Here is a 20,930-nt window from a genome sequence, read left to right on the forward strand (position 1 = left end):
TCTATAATTAGATTTTTAAGAGATACACTTTGGATTATATTCTCAGATTCATCATATAGCTCTAACTTATTCCTAAACATAAAATTTTCAACATAACTGCAAGTTATTAATGCTGAAAACAAAACTTTTAACACAACCCTAACTTATTCCTAAAACTAAAAGTAAGAAAAACAAAGAGTAACAAACGATACTGTTATGCCACAATATTCTCTAAAAACATTTCAAAATCTTATTGTAATTTTCATAATAGGTATAATATTAAAATTTTTTTGGAATTAAAATTAAATCAAATTTAGAAAGCTTATTCAATTTCTATTAAAACTATTTAGAATAAAATTTTAATTACTGAAATAATGAAATTCGCAATCAGTTAAAACTTTCAATAATAATAACAAACTTTAATTCATATACACTTTTATACCATTTACTTTTAATTTTTTTTTGCTATGGTTTTGTTTGTTCTATGGTCAATGAGAATTTTATAAGCCTAAAAAAATATGAATGCGTGAAAATGACTGAAAAATAATAAATAAGGCAAAATGCATTTTGAATCAATTAATCAATAAATCAGTAAATGGATCAAAAATATTCAATCATAATTTTTCCACAAATATACACCAATTTTATAACGAAACGAAAAAAAAAAACGAGAAAAAACAAAAAAAGAAGAGGAAAAATAAGAAAACAACAAAATTAATAATTTTTTAAATTTAGCGCTTAAATTTTTTTATGAAAATTTCTTTCCCGTTGTGTAAAATACTTGCAAATAATTTCATAGCATGCAAATAAAATGCAACTTCTTTCTTCTCTTTCTCTTTTTCCTTTTCTTTTTTTTTTCTTTCCTTTATAAAAGTATTTGATAAAAAAAGAAAAAAAAATAAAAATAAAAGATTTCTTTTTAAAAATTTCTTAAATTCTCAAAAATTTATATTTATGTATTAAATTTTAAATTAAAAAAGAAAAGTGATGGAAATTTGTTTGTTCTGCTTATAATTATGTATTTTGTTAATATTATATTATAAATACTGTAATAAGAAATTATTGAATGAACAAAAGATTATTATTCTATATTATTGTTTATCTTTTTTCTTATGCTAGAAATAAATGAAGTTTAGAAATTAACAGATATAGTAATTTAAAATTAGTTATACAAATTGTAAATTTTAATTACTTTTAGACAATAGATATTTTATTAATATGGATGCAAGAGAGGAATAAGGTGGTGAGATTGCTGTGATGGCATCATTTTCTGCTGATAATCGTGATATTATTTGTTATTTGGTGACAAAACATTCATGGAAAGGAAAGTTAGTTAAATGTTTATAAATTTTTCGCTTTCCGAAGAAATCATAACATTAAATTTTTATGATGTCATTTATATCATTAATCTTATGTTTCCCCGTTCTTTTTTTTTAAATACTTGTTGAAAGTTTCGGCATATATAGAAAGTATCAGATATGTGATTTAAAATATACTTAATTTTCATGCAATATTTTCATTCATATTTTTACCCATATTTTCATATTATTTACAGATACAAAAGGATATTTTCAATTGGTACTTTAGCCATTACAACTTATAATCCATCTACACTTGAAATAACAAATCAGGTTGATAATTTTCCCTCTTTTTTTTTTAATGATTCTAAACGATTTAAATTTTCGTGTATGGTGGGAGTATTAAAATTAAATAAGCTTAAATAATATACGAATATAAGCAGTAATAATTCAAATATTCTCAGTAAAGTTTTACTGTTTATGTATTAACTATTTAGTTAATAAATTTGTTTCATACGTCCATGACGTGACGTAGTTCCTTTCTAGCAGATAAATTAATATTTCTTTTTCTATTTTGATTTTCAGTGGTTATATGAGGATTTTGTAACAATTAAACCAATATCACGTCCATTGCAAGGTCAGGATGAATTTGTCATCCAGATTCGTTCCAAACGAAAAAATGACACGATGCGATTCTCATCAGAATATACACAAGAAATTTTATCAGAAGCGCTTATGCATATGCCTAAATTTTCTGATGCTGAACCTGAGACACAGGTAAAACTAACGACCATAAGCTTATGTTTTTGAATTAGTCGGATTTGATTTTGGTTTAATTTTAATCTTTTATGTTTTAATTGATTAAATGAGAAATCATTTGTGTCTATTTCCTGCTTCAGACTTATGTGAAATTCAAACGGTTATTTTGAAAATAGTTTTAGAATTTTGCCTGCTACAAACATGATTGGTCTGATCGCCGTATACCGATTCTACTTCGAACAAAAAGTTATGCATTGGAAAGGCTAAATAATAACGGTGAAGTGATTGCATCATACGCATATCAGCGCATGAAATCTATCACTATAGTGAGTAGCTGTAAGATTTCTGAAATTCAAAGTTTCATTTTTTCTTGCCGAAAAAATTCAAACAGTACGTGTAAGCTTTATTCGTATCTGTGTTTGTTTTATTCGTATGTCTGTTTGTTATCAGAAATGTTCATGACATTATAATCAGAAATTCTTCGGATATCGAGAAAATATTTGAATTCCTTTTTTAGATGCAAGGATATCAGAATGGATTTGTTGTAGAAATGGATGAACATCGTCGTCGAGTTTGTTTTTTTTTTTTTTTATTTATTCTATATAAAGTTACAGTTTTTCTTCTCATTTCAAAGTATGATTTTTCATGTTATTAATTCGAATCTGACTTGTATATCATTTCTATTTTCGTCTCCAAAATAAAAAAGAAAGAAATTGCGAATAATTTTTAAAGAGAATTGTATTATATTGTCAACATAGAAAATCACATTTCCTTGTTGCAATGAAATACTGAATTATAAGATATAAGATAGGCTTACTTATCATCTCAGATTACCAAATTTTCCTATGTATAGTCATTGCAAAGATCGCTGATGGAACAATGAAAATTCATTTGATTTTTTTTTTATCACTTTTATAGCATTTATTTGTATGCGAATTGTTAGATGATCTAATCTCTGTGATACGGCAAATGGCTGCAACCTATTTGGGAATTTCAATACCGATCGCAAAAGAGGGATTAACTTTGGAGCAGTTTATGCTAACACGTTTGGGTTTGTGTAGGTTAGTTTTATCTAGTCAGTGCAGTTTTTACTTATGATTTTTATTAATAAATGGCCTTAATTAGAACATTAATTTATTATATGATAATTTGATTTCTATTCATCTTTTTTTTTCATCTACCTATTCATCTTTGTCCTGTCTTCAAAATGCTTCTCTGTACTGCTTCACTTCTAAAAATCTTGCGGAAAACAAAAAGACAAAAAGGCAATTTATTAGATTTCATTAGAATAGTAACATTAGAGTAATGCTTAAGCAATCATTTTCCAATTTATTTTTGAGTTTTACAATTTATTTAATGATTTTAGACATTGATGGTATATAAGCCACTTACTTTTTAGTCGTGATGAACAGCTAACTTCATATGTGGAGTTCAAAGTTCAAAAGATTGCACCGCGACAATCTCCTTCAGTGAAACGATTATTATGTTTGAGTAGTACATGTATTATTGAACGGGATCCATCAACTTATGCAGCGATTTGTGCGCGGCCATTGAAAACGGTTCGTTTAGTTATCTTAAATTGAAATCACTGTTTTAATTTTTTTTTTTTAAATAATTGGTTTCATTATTCGTTTTATTCTATTATTCCTTCCGCAAGCAAGATTCATTAATTTTAAACCTCTTATGTATTCACTTTCATTAATGTTTCAGTTTATTTTATCTTGATACTTTTGTTTATACTTAATTTATGCTTTCGAAATTTTTGGATAAGTAAATATATAATAATTTGCATAAGTGAATATATAATGATTTGGACAAGTAAATATATAATGATTTGAATAAGTAAATATATAATGATTTGCTGTACCAGTGAATCGTGAAGTATGAGTTATGTAATTCTTTTTTGAGCTTCTGTGACTTTTATCATTCCATGCAATCTCTCTTCCACTGACATCTGTTCTTCTATATCAGATTTAGCCTATATAAGGAAATCTTGAAAATGGCGACGCGAATCGGAGGGTTTATCACTTCCTGTATTCCACAGTTATTCCACAACTGTGTGTTAAGTTCAGATAATTTGAATCTACTGAGCTTGCCAACTGATCAAATGCCATATCTTTAGCTTTGCGTCAATTATTTCTACATATTTCGCGTCTTTTTTTTTTTTCTAAAGATATTATTGAATAACCTTTAATAGTTTTAAATTGTTTCAAAAAGCCATCTAAATTGATGAAACGAAACCTGCCAGCTTTTTGTTGTATAATTTTCACCCTTCTATTCAAAACCGTTTTTGTTCTTGTAAAGTTGATTGTCTAGTGAAAAAAAAAAAAAATTTGTTTCAGACACAACAAATACATTGTTATGTCCTAATAATAATTGGACCATTCTTTCATCGAAGTCATTCGATAAAATGATTTTTCTACTTTTTTTTAAATCTAATTGTTAAATTAGGTGGATCGCTGGAATTTCGTATTTTAGAGATGTTAACAAGAACTTCGTAATTCCAAATTCAGCACATTTTATTAAATGACAAATAATATCGTTGATGGAATTCATCCTTAATCAAATATGTTACTTCATTAAATTATAAAATTAAATTTAAAATCTATTCATTTTTTACTTTTAGATTGTTTTTGTGATTCGTGATGAAACAGATCCGCAAAGCTTTACTATTCAATATGATGAAGGTGATATCCGGTCATATACTTCTCCAGAACGGTATAATCTTTCTCGTTTTAAATATCTACTTCAAGTTTTCATATTTTTAGATTTCAGTTTTATTGAAATTTTTCCAGGGATTTAATTCTCACATCACTCATTGATGGATCACGGGCTTCTGGAAATCAATATATATTTATTACTTGTAGCAAATATGATCGTGCTTTACGAATTATACCATATAAATTTTTGTTGGATGAAGATACGGAATCACAGTGCATGAGACATGTTATTTCAGTACCACGTCTGTGTTTTTCTTTTCTCTTTAGTTTTCAACAAAATGGAATATTTATTGTTTTACTTTTTTACATGCTTGTTGAGAAGAGAAGAACTGAAAAGAAGATATGATTCTTAGAGCTTAATTCTTTTAAAGTTTTGAAATAAACTAGTTGTCATTATTTTTTTGATCCCATAAAATTATGAGTGAGCATTTGATAAAATTAATAACTATTAATGAAATTTAGCATTTTACATTTCGAAGTTTTGAGAGAATGATTCATTTGTTTTCATCATTTTAGTTGGTCTGAAAAGATATGATTTGATTCGTCGTTTCAATGCCAATGTACCATACGGTGGACTTACCTATACAGTCTCACAAGAGGTTTATTTCTTTTAAGTTATTATTGAAATATCTGCAGTAAGCATTTTTTGTTCCTTTCATTAATTATGCTATATGTTTTACAGGGTTTTTTTACCGAAAATAAAGCGAAAACAATTGTTGCTTGCTTAGAATCTGTATTAATGGAAAATTTTGGTAATGAAATTAATAAATGCGAAGCGCAGTTACAATGCTTACATCGCTTATTTGCATCGAAGAGTGGATTTCAAGCGTTTACAGCAGTGCCGGGGTAAATGATTATAGTTAATTATTTCTGTATGTAAATTATCTTCCTGATTCGGATGATTTCCTCTTTAAAAGCAACTTTCAGACATTTGACATATGAATATTCTTTCATGTCGAACTTGCACTTCACTGATAGAAACCAACATTTAACCAACTTTTTTTTTTCTTGAGACAAGAGCAAAGGAGAGTTGGTTTTAAAGTTAAATGTAAAGTTCAAATTGAATTTAACCCATACAATGAATTCTGAGGAGTGAATTTTGATCAAGAAATTACTATGTTAAGTTAGATCTAAAATTTTCGGATTGAAAATTGTTCAAAATATATTATTCGCGGAGAATCCTTAAAAGAACTTGTTAATTACTACTCGAAACAGGTTCCAGTGTAAGTTTTGCAGCCGTTATTTTGGTAATTATTTTTGGTACCTCAGCTACAGTTTTTAATTTTTTGCAGAGTTCGTGAGAAATTGGGTGATTTGGTAGTTCGTATGCTAAATATATCTAACGAATGCATCGATTATGCAACTGTTGAGATGCTTTGTTCATTAATGCAGCCGATGCATTCAAATTACGAATTGAAATTAGAGCAACTTAATAAGCAATCCTTGCTTGCAAATTCACAATTCGTGGAGCATTTATTGGATTTAGTTGTTAAACATACGGTAAAACTACAAAAGTTTCTACAAATTCTGATTTTTTTTTTTTAGTCTTTGATAAATTTTTCGACTTGCATATATTGCAATAACTAGACATGTACTTAGATCTTTCAGTGACTTTTAATTATCATCTGAATCTCATTTCACTACTTGTTAATGTTCATTTTCTTAAGTTAATATGCATTTTATTATCAATATAAGTAATTTCCATAACATTTTATCTGCAATTTATTGAATGGAAAGATGAATAATTCATCAATAACTTGATAAATGAATAGCTGAAACTGAAAAGTTGAGTTTGTTATATTTTAGAGAATTGTAAATGTATAATAAACAATCACTGAACTAAATGAATGAATAATTTTCATAATTTCATTAAAAAAAAAATTGATAACTTTGAAACTAAAATATTTCTGTATTCAGCTTATAATATTTTACTAAATTCTATGCGCAGTAGTTTTTAAGAATATTTTTAACTTCAGGTTGAGTTAATTTTTAGAATTTAAGATTAAAACATGTTAAATGATTGTGTTTTCATGGAATTTTCAATAGCTTTAGGAGCAAAAAACTGGTGCTCTTGTTATTGCTAGCATGCTTGATTTCCTAACATATGCTTTATGTGCTCCATATAGTGAGACAACATTGGGTGCTATATTTGATTTACTGCTAGAAATGGTTGCTGAACGTGGCTCAAGCTTTTATCGGCTTTTTCAATATCCGTCGATGACAATTGTTAAAGGTCAGTATGATAAGAATATTGCTCAAAGAAAATCATTTGTAATTAATTGAAGAATTTGATACAAACATATTAAAGCTGAAATATTTGCTTTTAAAATACTTCAATTTTTTTTTTTTTACAAGTTTTTGAATTTTTGATTTTTTTACTTATTTCTTTTATTGTCAGCTTTAATTTATATCATACTACTATGATAAATAAATTTGTTTCACATAGTTTATAATCATATAATCTAACTTTTTTATTTTTTCAGGAGCAGGTATGATAATGCGTGCTATCATTGAAGAATCAACAGTAGAAATTTCAAAAAGAATGCAAATGTTATCGTTAACAGAAGGAGCATTTTTGGTGCATCTTCATATGGCTTTACTCAGTGTTGGTCGCGATCTTCGAGTCCTTGCAAATAAACAACTTAGTGGACATTTACTTTCATTGTGGATTGCTGATAATAATGCTGCCACTGATTTATTGTCAAGATGTTTGGTAAAATTTTCTATTCTAGAATGAAATTATTATTAGTTCGAATGATATAGTTATTGTAATATAAAGTAAATCAAAGTAAAATTTGAAATTGTTTACAATATTTTAATAATGTGGCTATACACCATATGTTCTTAGCCTCGTGGATTGTTGGATTATATGGATTCACTTGAAAAGCCAAAAATTGTGGAAGTAGATTATTTGTTGACACGAAACAATTTGCAAATGGCTAATGAAGAATCAAAGCAAAATCATCTTTTGGTAAGTATAATCGTTAATCTAATTTCAAAAATGAATAATAATAATATTATTGTCATTTATTTCACTGAATTTCCCAGTATTTTTTTTCGAATAAATTCTGATATTTCTTTCTTCAGGAACAAGTACAACAAGTGCAACTACAATTAGAAGCGAAACTTGATCGGTTGTTACAGCATTGGAATTTGGAGCATAAATTCCTACAAAAGAAAGATGTTAGAATTTGTTTTCTTAAGCTAACTTTTTAATATCGAATTTAGATACTAAGGTTAATTGCACAATTCATTATGTATGATTAACACTCCGAAATATGAGAATCTTTTCTTGCTTTAATCAGCAAAGTTAAAGTAGTTGATAAAAAAGCTAATATTTAAAAAATAAAAATTAAATGTTATCCAAGGAAGTGGTAATCTGGGACATCAAAATTAGTTTGTCTTTATATTAATGTAATTATGCAATGATGTATTATCATAATGAATAAATAATTCATACCATAATGAATAAATAGTTCACGCTAGTTTTATAAAAGCAGTTTAAATACTTTCTTTGTACTAATGTTAAATTAAATTTTAAGTTTTTAATTGGCAGTAATTTTTGCAGGATAAGATGCAGAAACCAGTTATATTACGCAAGAGACGACAACGAGTGAAAAGTGGGGTGAATTGGAAGCTGTTTTGTTTTCAGTTTACTAAAGATCATTGTAAAGTAAGAGTTTCTTGTTATTTATTTCTGTTGACTTTTAGAACTCGAAAGAATCCGATCGGAATTTGCTTTTCTTTTTACTCCATGTTATTGTTGATGTGAAATTTATTAAACACAAAATTTCGTAGAGACCTTTTCTTTTTCTTTGTTTTACAGTAAATGATTAAGAAATTACAATTTTAACAGTACGTGAAATATAATTTCATGTTTAATCATAACCTGATATCACGATCTATTTCATTTATAATTTTTAAATATCGATATAATTATTTTTAAATACATTTATTAAAGGCTAATTTGATATGGAATGAGACGACACGAGAAGAATTTCGTCGTTCAATTGAAGATGAAATGAGAATTTTGGAACAAGAAAAAGAGCTTGTATCTACCAATGTTCCAATCTCATGGAATCATACCGAATTTCAGGTACCCACACAGAATTTTGATTTCATTTTTTTGACGATTCTTTTTCATTTCCGTTTTCGCATAAAATATGGTATCTGATTATTCATGTATCTTGTTTTTGGTTATATATAAATTTATGAATATTTAGGTTCGATATCCATCTTTGGCTGATGAAGTGAAAATTGGTGATTATTATTTGCGTATTTTACTTCAAGAGAGTGATGCCACTGCTACACCGATACATAATCCGTTAGTTTCAAGTATCATTAGATGTAGTAATTACATCATAGTTTTATGGTAATATCACTACGAGCATGTGTTACCTTCTGTTATACAATAAGTAGGCAACGGACTTTATATGATCGAACTTATATGTACTCTTTTTACAATCACAGATTTAAATTTCTCATAACCATTTAAATTTCAAATTGATTTTATTTTTAGAGGAGACTTTTTCAACAGTGTTTATCACCGATTTTTGCTTTCGGCAAAAAGTGAAATGCGTTGCCTTTGCTTGAAAGCAATGGCTATAACATACGGACGTCATCATATCACCATTGGACCATTTATGGATTCCAAGTATATTGTTAATATGTTATCAAAATGCTCCAATCCGACTGAAAGAGATCATCTGGTATGTGAATTTTGTCGTAATATTTAATCTACTACTTCAGTTCGACGAAAATTCATTACCATAAAAAATTTATAACTCTGTTAACTTTACAAAAGTTATCCAATGAAATATCAGTCCTTTATTTTTTATTCTTGTGTTTCTTCATAGAATGTTGAGAGACTTTTCTGCAGTAATGCATTCCCATCTCTGAAAGTAAACTAAGTAAGCTGATAAGGTGGGTTCGTTATTTGCTACAATTTCAAAAATTTTTTTATTCATTTTTAAAATTATCTTTGTGCATTATTTATAGGTATTCTTAATCAGTAAATTAGTACAAAACAAAGATAACGTTCGTGAATTGCTATGTGCTGGTGTATTGCCATTACTTACTGACATGGCTGTTCTTGCTCATCTTCATGTAAGCCGGGCGAAAATTCACAATCAGGTTTGTTTCCTTCTAATCATACAGTTTGCTTTTGTGATATCATCAAAATTTTATAGTCGCTTCAAAGTCTTTTTCGGTTTTTCCAGGAAAAGCAGTGGTAAAGTGAGAAGAAAATTCGATTTTGTGTTTCAATTTGCAAAATTTTTCTATTATTTCTAAATCTGCAGTATGTTTTCTGTTCATCACAGGCAATATCTTATTCGAATCTGAATGATGGATGATAGCCAAATGAGAAAATTTATTTGAATTGTGAATGTTCATAATTAATTTATAGGTTCAAACAAATGTAATCGAAGCTGATATTTCGACGAAAAATGATGGCACCGCAGAATGGTACTACAATGATAAAGGTGGTAAACGACAGGGACCAATAACTTTTAATGAGGTATCTGTTTTATTTGACAAATTTTCGTAAAATCTGAACCTGCATAATTTATCAGTTAGTGTTGTGATTTTTCTACTAATTTCCTTCTCGTATTCATCGAATTCAAAAGTAACGATATTTTTGTAGGAATAATTTGACTTCTAAGAATATTTATGTGCCGTTGAATGTACAATTTTTCTAGTTTTAAATTTTAATTTTATGTTTATTAGCATAATTTCTGTATTCAGATGAAAAAACTTTACGAACAAAAAGTGATTTTCGAACGAACCCAAATATGGGCACAAGGATTAGATCAGTGGACAACTCTTTCAGCAGTTTCACAATTTCGTTGGACTGTTTGCTGTTCATTGGGGACTAATTCATTGTACAACTTTACTGAACTTTGTACACTTATTCTGGATATTTTCATCCAGATGTGTATGTTTTTTCCATCACGGTATGTAAATTTTATAATGAATGGGGTTTTTTTTTTTTTTTTTTTTCAGAAATAACATATCGATTTTAACACTTTACAATTTATGTTTTTATATCGATTACAAAATGGAGGATTTAGGTTTTTCCAGCTTTCTTCATGGAATTTCAATCCTATTTTTTAATGATTTCTTAATGAAATCGAAAAAAACTTGAATCGGCTCTAATTTTAAACAACATAAAGTTGTGAATACACAACTTCAATTTCAAAAATATAATCAGGCTTGGCATTTTCAGATTTTTTTTTCCTAGTCAGATATAAATAAGCAATTGATTCTGGTTTATTTCAGAGATGAAAATGAATATATAGTGAGACCATTACCGCATGTTAAACGAAATTTGTCCGAACCAGTATTACTTTATCAAGTTGTTCAATTACTTCTCACGTATGACCCTGCAATTGTACAGCGGGTTGCATCTTTGCTACTGCATATTCTTGAGGCTTGTATTTTTCGAAATTTTTAGAATGAAATTTTTTTCACTAAAAATTTGGTCAGAAGTATGATTGGGCGTAATAATCCTTTTCCATATGGTTCATTTTTTTTCTTTAATTTTATTTATTTTACCTGCTAATTACAGTTAAACTTCAATTTTAACCTATGATAGAAATATTACAGGATAATCCTTTTTTATCACGGTTATATCTCTCGGGTGTCTTTTTCTTTATTCTCATGTATAATGGCTCAAATTTACTACCAATTGCACGATTTCTTCATTATACACATATGAAGCAAGCATTTCGCTCTGCTGTGGTGAGTTATGCATTTTTCAAATCGTACAAGATTTTTGACTAAATTAAAAATTTTGCAACACATTTAACATGTGATTTGTTTTAGGCAAAATCAGAATTTGTTTCACACAGTATTTTGAGTCCATTACTTCCGGAAGCTGCAATTTTGTATCTGGAAGAATATGGTGCCGAAAAGTTTGCCCAGACTTTTCTGGGTGAATTTGATAATCCAGAAGTTATATGGAACAACGAAATGAGGCACAGATCTTATTTTATTTGTTCTAAACTGGAATGAAACGTAGAATAGTTTTTTTGATCTTTCATAAATTAGTTCATTTTTATAACTTTAGGTTATGTCACTTGAAAACATGAAAATAATTTGATCACAAAGACTATAATTTTTTGCCTCTGAAAAATCAAATTTAGAATTAAATTTTTTGTTTTTCTAAATAATTCACATAAATTGGCATAATTTGGTCATGAAAGAAAAAACCATTCAATGTAAATTCCAGTCAATTATTTTTGACAAATTTTAGTAGTTAAATCATCAAATGGTGAAGTATCATTTCAGGAGACATATGATTGAAAGGATTGCTGTGCATATCAGTGATTTTTCTATTCGTCTCCCGTCAAACATCAAAGCTTTATATCAGTATTGTCCTATTCCTGCTATTGATTATCCGCAACTTGACGGAGAATTATTTTGCCATGTATACTACCTGCGACTACTTTGCAACACTAAACGTTTTCCATCTTGGCCGATACGTGATCCAGTATGTATATTATTTTGCAAAAATTATCCAGTCTTAAATCACTGCTTATTCTATCTTAATGAAACTAAAGTATAGACACAAAAGGTCTTAAATTTTAAAAAAAAAAGAAAAAAAGAAATTCTGCACTTTCAAAATTCAATAAATTATACTTGACAATAGATTTCTTTGCCCTGACTGTTGTTAGAAATTGTTCATGTTCGCAATTATACCATTTAAAATTATTTGCTAAGATGATCAAAATTTTCTTCCTAAATGTTTTTTCATTCTTTTTACATGAATCCAATTTCAGGTTACATTCTTACGTTGTTGTTTAGCCACATGGTTAGATGAAATTGATAAAAAGCCGCCTGCAATGTCGCTAGAGCAAGCATGTTCTGTTTTATTACTTCCCAGCAATGAATCTGCGTAAGTTTTACTCCATGAAAACATGCATACGTTATCAGAAGATTTAATGCGTTATCTATTATCCACACATACCATTAACCTATATAAGAAGGAAGTTTGCTGATTAAATTTTGATATTTTTCAAAATTAAAGGTAGCTATAAAAACACGAATTTTCATTTTATTGTTTTTAGATGGAAAAATAAAGCTGAAGTTCGACGAGCTTATTTTAAACTAGCTCAAAAGTATCATCCAGATAAAAATCCTGATGGCCGAGAAATATTTGAGCAGATAACATCAGCATATGAATTACTTACATCGAACGTGAAACATTCTATCATGCCAGATTTACAGCGTATTATTCTATGTCTGCAAGCGCAATCGATCGTTTACAAGAACTATTCTGAAGGTTTATTTATCTTATTCGATTTATTCGAGAATTTTGTAAATATCAAAAAATGATATCAATTGTTTGAATTAAGAATTTTTCTAAGAAAAAATATTCAGAGTTCTCTAGTATTAGCTTAAAATATTGAATAGCAAGTTTGATGTTTACATCCTATGAGCATAAATTGTTTTAGCATATTAGTCTTCCTAACACACTTAATTCTATATTGAATAGCAAGTTTGATGTTTACATCCTATGAGCATAAATTATTTTAGCATATTAGTCTTCCTAACACACTTAATTCTACTTTAAATGTTGATCAATTAAAATATTGCACTGAACTGAAAGTTTATGTGTGAAATTGTTTGCATCGAAATTTCTGTCAAAATGGTATAATCATTATAATAGTTGTTTTCTTTTATTCTTTTCAGAGCTTTCACCTTATAAATATGCGGGCTATGGACAGTTAATTAAAACAATTGATTTGGAATCGAAAGATGATGCGCTATTCGCGGAAGGTGGCGGACGATTACTTGGTGCTGCTGTAGAGTTATGTCGTTACACTCTGATGAGTTCTGCTTTAAATGCTGAACAATTAAGACGTGATGCTGGTTTGGAGGTTAGTACTTCAATTATTTTGATCATGTCATTCAGCAAACATTTTCGATTTTTTTTTTCTGTATTTTTGTTATTTTTATCTTATTTATATGAAATATATGAAAGATTTCATTTTTTTTTTTTTTTTTGTTTGTTTGTAAATTGGTAACTATTATCTTCTTTATTGATAACGAAAAATTATTAATTTTATAAGTTTCTTAATTGGAAAGTGCAGGATGCCTACTAAATTTAGTTAAAAATTATTGTTTTCTTTTATTTCTATTCTTTCCAAGTTAGCTTTTTATCTTTACACACTTTATATTTGTTAGATTATGAAAAGAGGAAATAACTGTTTCAGGCGCTGTTGGCAGCATTTGAACGATGTGCTCCAATGGTCAGTTTGAGTTCAAAGGAGGATGATATGGCAGTGCAAGTACAACTTCCATTAGTTTTCATCTTTTATTATGAACTCTAAATTTTCTTCCTTTAATAATTTAACTGTAAATTTTTATTTGTTGATTGTGTAGTTTAATACTAGCCCATAAATTTTGCATAGTAGTTAACTTGGCTATCTAACTTCCTGAAAAAAATTGTTTCGATTAATCTAGGAAGTGAAGCTGCAATATTAAGTTTATTTTGCAGTTGTCTATTTATTTTGATAAATATTATTTAAGATTTGTATCCATTCGCTTTACTGTTTTGGAACAGCTGCCCAATTTGATGCTTGCCGTGAAAAAATTTCGGAGATGCCAACTTTGTTCATTAGCATATGTAGACTATTACAATTTAATGTAAGTTTATTTTTGCTAATATCTGGAGTTAACAATTTTATCTTGGACAGAAATAATTTTGAATGATTTGAAATTTAAATTCAAAATTTTTTAAAAACGTAATTTTGCAATATTTGCAAGCATAAATATAAGTTTGCAGTTTTTACGAATTGTTTATATTTACAGCATGTTATTCGTCTTGCTTGCGCAGTTGCAGAATGTATTTGTTCACTTGCTGTTTGCACCATTCTTCAAATGCATCTCTTTCAATCGGGTGTTATCTGGCAGTTAATTCCACATCTTTTCCGATATGACTATACTCTTGATGAAGGAGGTCAAATTTTTCTGGTTCATAGATTATTTACAATCAGTAATCCTTTAAGTTACCTTCAAGCATGATGAAATTTTATAAGTCAAATTCAAGTTCGAATTTTAATTACAACTTTACCATTGCTATATTTATGATTAATTTTTTAAATTATTTGTAGGTGTGGAACATAGTGAAGAAACAAACAAACAATCATTGCTTAATAAGTTAGCAAGATCTGGATGTGAAGCACTGGCATGTTTAGCTGGTTTCCGACAAGGAACACCTGATAATGATGGCGTGCAAAAAAGTCTTAGAGCTATGCTTACACCTTATATATGCCGACTTATGCAACAATCTGAAGATAATGATCGTGTAAGAATTTTACATGAATTTTTTGAAACACATTGAAAATAATGAGTTATCGTTAATAAAGGCTAATCTTAAAAGAAAAAAAACAAAATTCTTTGCTCAATTTAGTGGTAAAATTTTTAATGTTAATATCAGGTATTGAAAATTTTGAACAGTAATACGGAGGATCCATATCTTATTTGGAATAATAGTATACGAAATGAATTGTTGGAATTTGTGGAGTATCATCGTACTTCCATATCTAATATGGTTTGTTTACTTTTAATTTTCGAATTAACTTAATAAAATAATTCTTTGTTGTGATCGTTACCATCTTATATTTTTAACTTTTGGTTTTTCTTGTAAAAAAGCTTTGAATGATTTCATACTTTACTGAACTATTTTTTCTTGAACTTTTATTATCTGTTCCTTAAGAAAAATCTATTATAGAGTGAATTATTTGGTGGCGAATTCAAACTTTCGGCACACGAAAAGGAATTAATTGTGGGCGATATATTTATACGAATTTTCAATGAACAACCAAATTTTAACATACAGGTTCATTCATTTCTTTGAATTATTCAAATATATCACTTTTGTTTTTACTTTCGAAAATTACTGCTGTGAGCTTGTGACAAAAAAAAAAAAAAAACTAACGAAGTAATTGAATTTAATATTTTCTCTTCCGTTTGGAAAGATACTTCATATGTAACATGCGATCACATTTTCTATTTTAAAATTATAATTTTAAGATGCCCAGATGATTTCTTTTGCTAACAACAGTGGAAATCTTATTTCTTGTAATTTTATGCTACCTTCTGATTTTTGATTCACAGAATATACTGACGAGATAACTGAATTTAATATCTTCTCTTCCGTTTAGAAAATGAAATAAAATAATTTCAGGAACCAAAGAAATTTTGCATGGATTTGTTAGATTTTGTGCAAGAAAAAGCTGACCAATTATTTGAAGATGAGAAGGAAAGAGATGGAAAAAAAGATGATACAATGATTGATTGGTGTATTGAGCCTGCTACTATAGCATCGGATGAGATTCTATTACAGACTGTAATGTCACTGCAGGCGCTTGCGAATTTACTTGTTGCAAATGCAGGTACAGTTTTTTTCTTAATATATTATATTTTTTTATGTGTATAATATATTATCGTTTTTTATAACAAATTACTTATAATATATAGAATTTCATTTCAAAATTTTGTCATATTATGTATTGCATTAATTTCATTAAATTTATATTAATTAAAATGACTAATGAACTGAATTTTCTTTTGATAAATTTACATAGCCGATTTTGACATGATTGTTTTATCGCACTATCTTTTTTAGGTCTTGAAATTCTATTAATTGGTCACTACAAGTTATTATTTTCATTTTTTAAACTTCATGAATCTGTGGAATTACAAGGAATTGCTTTAAAAGTGAATGCTTTTTTTATATTTCATAATATAAAGTCTCGCATTTGCATTAATTGCAATATTTCACTTTGTGTTTTTTAATAGTTCGCTTTTTGTATTACACTTATTCTTTTTTATTATTAATTTATAATTGAAAAAACTTCAGGTGGTATCGTTAACTTCCGTAAATCGTGAATGTGTGGCTGACATTGCTGATTCTTCACAGTTACCTCTGTTGTTTTCTTTAATTCTACAGGATCACAGCTGTAAGTTGATTTTTTGAAATAAACTATTATTTATCTGTAATGATTAGTTGAATTTTTACTGCGAAATGCTCTACAGGGAGACATACTGTCGTATGTAGAACTATAAGGCTTAGTATGTTTTCACTCAATCATATTATCTTCTGGTGATAGTGTAATATTTACTATGTATACTACTAAATGAATATTGTCAAATTGATTTATAGACTAATGTTAAGTCTTTTCGTTTAGTACATCTCATTTCTTTTTGTAATTACTAAATTCCATTAGTTACAGTTATTCCAATTGTCCTTTCAACGATGATCACATTGGCATCGAATACAAAAATTGTCAAAGAGTCGCTGGAATATGGTTTGTTTAAAATTTTATTTTAGACAAATGAAATTGAATAGTTGTTTGCTTAATATAACTTCATGTTCCTATCAGAAAATTGACTGTTTTTGTTGATTTAAAATGATTTTGAAGATTTTGATGCTTTCTCTTTTCATTATTCCTTTTGAATAATCAATCTATTTCACTGTGACTTATTTCGATTATGACTGAAGGTAGTGATTAGTGCACAAATTGATAATCTGCTAGTATTTGTCTGTAGGTGCTTGAATAATAGAATAAACACATTTCAATTTTTTTTTTTTTCTTTTAATCTTTATCCTTGATTAAAGTATTTTCATACTGCATTTTATATAATTTTTTTTTTGCTGATTTCGATGTGGCTAGCTGCAAAATATAATCTTTCATTACTCTTTTAGGCATGTATGCATAAAATGATGACAGAAAACATCATTTGATAATGGTGATACTTAAAAATTTTGCCAAGAAATCATAATTTAGATTTTGATTCTAAAATATTAATGCATTACTTTGTTTTAGGTGGCTTATTGCACATTTTAAGTGTATTTTTCAACGATCAATTTGATCCAACCACACGTATCTTAGCAGCAGAATTGTTAGCTAAAATGCAAGCAGATAAATTGACAGGACCACGATGGTCACGATTTATTGTGCGCTTCTTACCACCTATCTTTACGGATGCTCTAAGAGATTCGCCGCAAACAGCGTAAGTGATTTTTTTCTCCTTTTTTTTCTGTTTTTTTTTTTTTACTGATGCCTTATTTTTTATTATTTTTTTTACAAAAATTTTTTTGACTAGATTTAACAGCTCTTGTTTTCAGTTCATTTATGCTTTGAAAATTTTGAATGATAATGATCTAACTTGAATTTTTTTTTTTTTTTTTTTTTTTTTTTTACATACAGTTGCTATTTTTACAAGAAATTTTTGAGAATTTTAATATTATACTAAGTACAGATTATCGATGTTCGATTCAACACATGAAAATCCGGAATTAATTTGGAATGATGCGGTGCGTTCTAATGTCAAAAATATTGTTTCGCATAAATTGAATGAATTGAATTCATTGCAATTGCAGAATCCATGCACTAAATGGAAGACGGTTCATATTTGTTTTATTTACCCATTTTTTTTTCTTTTGTTTCAAAATATGTTATTTCAAATGAAACTTAAATATCACTAAGCTATCCATTATGTTTTTAAGATTATCTAAGCGTTCTTAACTACTACATATTTGCGCCACTGTATTGCTTAATTGAGATACTTTTTTACTTCATTTGTATTGTACAGAGTTTTTTTTAACATATTTGTTCTTCTCTTTACTGTTTCAACTTTTCTAAGCCGAAATAACACCGTACGATAATCATTATTCTTAAGCGATAGAAGATGCAAGAAAATTAAATTAATTGCTCGAATTTCGAGTGACCTTTAAGAATTCTGAGAAATTTGTTAAACTTCAGGATGTAGCAAATGAAAAATGCGCATATTCTGATATAATGGACGATGAATTAGTAGTTGCGGGAGTATTTTTACGACTTTTTGTGGCAAATCCATCATGGCAAGTGCGTCATCCAAAACAATTTGCTGCTGAGTTAATTGAAAAAGTTCTGGAATGTATGGAACGACCAACACCTGATTTAGATATCATTACATCTGCATTCGTTGCTTTACTTTCCAATCATCCAGCAGTTGCTAATCATGTATATATTTGAAATATTTTATTGCTCTATCAATTTTTTAGTCAAATTTCTCTCTCTTTGGTCTAACTTCTGAAAACCATGATAGAATAATTTGGAATGAATATACAAGCTCAACCTTATTTTATCGATGCTAGTACGCCATGAAAATAAATAAGTCGTCTTAGCTTTTTCTAATTTTTCCTGATAAACGTGAAATTCATTTTGCTTTTCAAACAAAAAAAAAGAAAAGCAATTTTTTTAGATTTATAAACTCATCCTTAACTTGTTGATGCTACTATCTCACAATGATAAATAGAGTTCATTTTTTCCTAGATTTTGATTTAAAGTTATTTTTAATATTTTTTTAAAAATTTTGCTTAGAATATATTTTTTTTTTTTAATTTAAGTGATCCTATGATTTTTGTTGAGTCTAATTCCACAGCTAGCTATATAATGAACCCGAATATGATTTATCTCGCTGAAGGAAGATTATACTTTGAAAATGAATGTTAATAGTAATATTTTTTAAGCTACCAGCACAAGGTTATTTACCACAATTTTGTGCGTTAATGTCATCATCAGTTGGTCATGCTTCCCATTCCGCGATTGTAATTCTTTCACATCTTGCCGAAAATACGGTTTGTTTTCGTCCCACAACTTTTTTTTTTTTTTGTTTATCAAATTTTTTCTTGTTTATTCATTGATCAAGATTCATTTCGTTTCTTTTCAATTAATTCTATATTTTAGACTCAATTTGTTAGTTATCTAAATCTGTTCATTTATATATTTTTTAAAAATATTTCATTCAATCCATTTCTTTATACTGTTAATTAATAAGTAAGATGATAATTATGGAAGTTTTAGTACTGCGCTGATTCGCTTGCTAAATTGAATTGCATTGGCGGCATTATGAAATCGATGAAACAACAGCCAGGTTAATTTTAATTCGGAATTTTGTGAACTTTAGATGTCTGATATTTTAGTTTACTTGCCAATTTGATCTATTTTGAACTTTAAGCCAATTAATTGATTAAATGGAACATTTTGATTCTGATTAAGAGTTTTGGAAAACACTATATTGTTATCAGTAAGATTGTTACTGATTTGCTGATTTACTAGGTAACGGAATTCTTGACTGAATATACCAGCTATAAATGATACCTTTAAATTAGCTACTTTAACTGTCATTTGTAAATTTACTGTAAATCTAATTTCGTTGAGTTTTACAGCGTTAATAAGAGATTCAGCGCATGCATTAAAATGTTTGTTGAAACGAAACTGCAGCGATCTTGCTGCACAAATGCTCTCTACTGGCATGATTGAGTATTTGTTGCAATTATTGGGTGATGATATGAAAGGTTTGTGACAATTATGAAGAATGAAATTAAACTTTTAAATTTTATTTCAGTAAATAGTTTGATCAATTATCACATATTTTTGCTTGTAGAAAATATTGTTTATGGTCATAATTTAAATTACTTTTTATTCATTTCATCAATTTACCGGAATTTCTATAAATGAAAATTTATATTTTACACTTCTCTTTCGTTTAAGGTGTCGATACTGTTGCTGCAGCAAAAGCAGAAATAGTGGGTGCGTTAAAAAATGTTTCGTTAGATTTACAATATGGAGCTAAAATTGCGGAAATTTTGGGTGAATCTTCTATCTGGGCACAGTACAAGGATCAACGACATGATCTTTTCATTCCAGCAAATAATGTGCATTCCATTACAGGTGAAAATTTCACGAAATTTCGTTATTTTTTCAGAAAAAAAAATGATAAATATACCAAAGTGGTACCATTTGAACATCACTTTATGAATTTTCCTATTGAAATTTTGAAAATTTTAGCACCAAAAATTGAAATTTTACTTTTAGGCGCACCATCAGGCATTGCTGGTTATTTAACTGAGCGAATGTTTGCACCACCTTCTACAAATTTCACACCGCCTCCTGTTTCTTCTAAAAAACTAAATCACGAATAAATCGACGAATTTCGATTTGATTTGATTTGATTCTTTTGCTTATTTTTGTATTAATCTTAAGTGTCCTTTTTGAAATTTGTTTTTTTTATACATTGCTCTGTGATATACAGAAGAAAATAGGTGAATTAAGAATTGATCAAATTTTATCTTTTTAGTGTTAATTTAGCCTTCAAACTTTTACAGTTCAAATTTAGA

At 28.1% G+C, this 20,930-nt stretch overlaps 1 protein-coding gene across 1 annotated transcript; it reads left to right on the forward strand.

Annotated features, from left to right (window-relative positions):
• Positions 1–1,236: 1,236 nt before the first annotated feature.
• Bma-rme-8 (DnaJ domain containing protein) lies at positions 1,237–20,735 on the forward strand (the record flags this gene model as incomplete). Its single annotated transcript, XM_043080766.1, has 48 exons — positions 1,237–1,307; positions 1,535–1,610; positions 1,863–2,054; positions 2,219–2,362; positions 2,554–2,607; positions 2,955–3,097; positions 3,436–3,595; positions 4,663–4,754; positions 4,832–4,998; positions 5,273–5,355; positions 5,439–5,602; positions 6,049–6,256; positions 6,809–6,989; positions 7,240–7,469; positions 7,605–7,727; positions 7,844–7,939; positions 8,325–8,429; positions 8,718–8,852; positions 8,980–9,080; positions 9,276–9,465; positions 9,755–9,889; positions 10,164–10,274; positions 10,502–10,710; positions 11,036–11,186; positions 11,363–11,497; positions 11,582–11,733; positions 12,047–12,248; positions 12,538–12,653; positions 12,826–13,040; positions 13,451–13,638; positions 13,975–14,049; positions 14,291–14,407; positions 14,573–14,720; positions 14,875–15,068; positions 15,201–15,314; positions 15,495–15,602; positions 15,951–16,158; positions 16,392–16,483; positions 16,626–16,725; positions 16,999–17,073; positions 17,593–17,779; positions 18,029–18,173; positions 18,532–18,771; positions 19,281–19,388; positions 19,615–19,684; positions 19,980–20,108; positions 20,305–20,484; positions 20,629–20,735. 48 exons carry the CDS (start codon positions 1,237–1,239, stop codon positions 20,733–20,735), a joined length of 6,726 nt encoding a protein of 2,241 aa, XP_042936700.1.
• Positions 20,736–20,930: the final 195 nt, after the last annotated feature.

The sequence above is a fragment of the Brugia malayi genome, assembly GCF_000002995.4.
Source record: "Brugia malayi strain FR3 genome assembly, contig: Bm_v4_Chr3_scaffold_001, whole genome shotgun sequence".
NCBI lineage: Eukaryota > Metazoa > Nematoda > Chromadorea > Rhabditida > Onchocercidae > Brugia > Brugia malayi.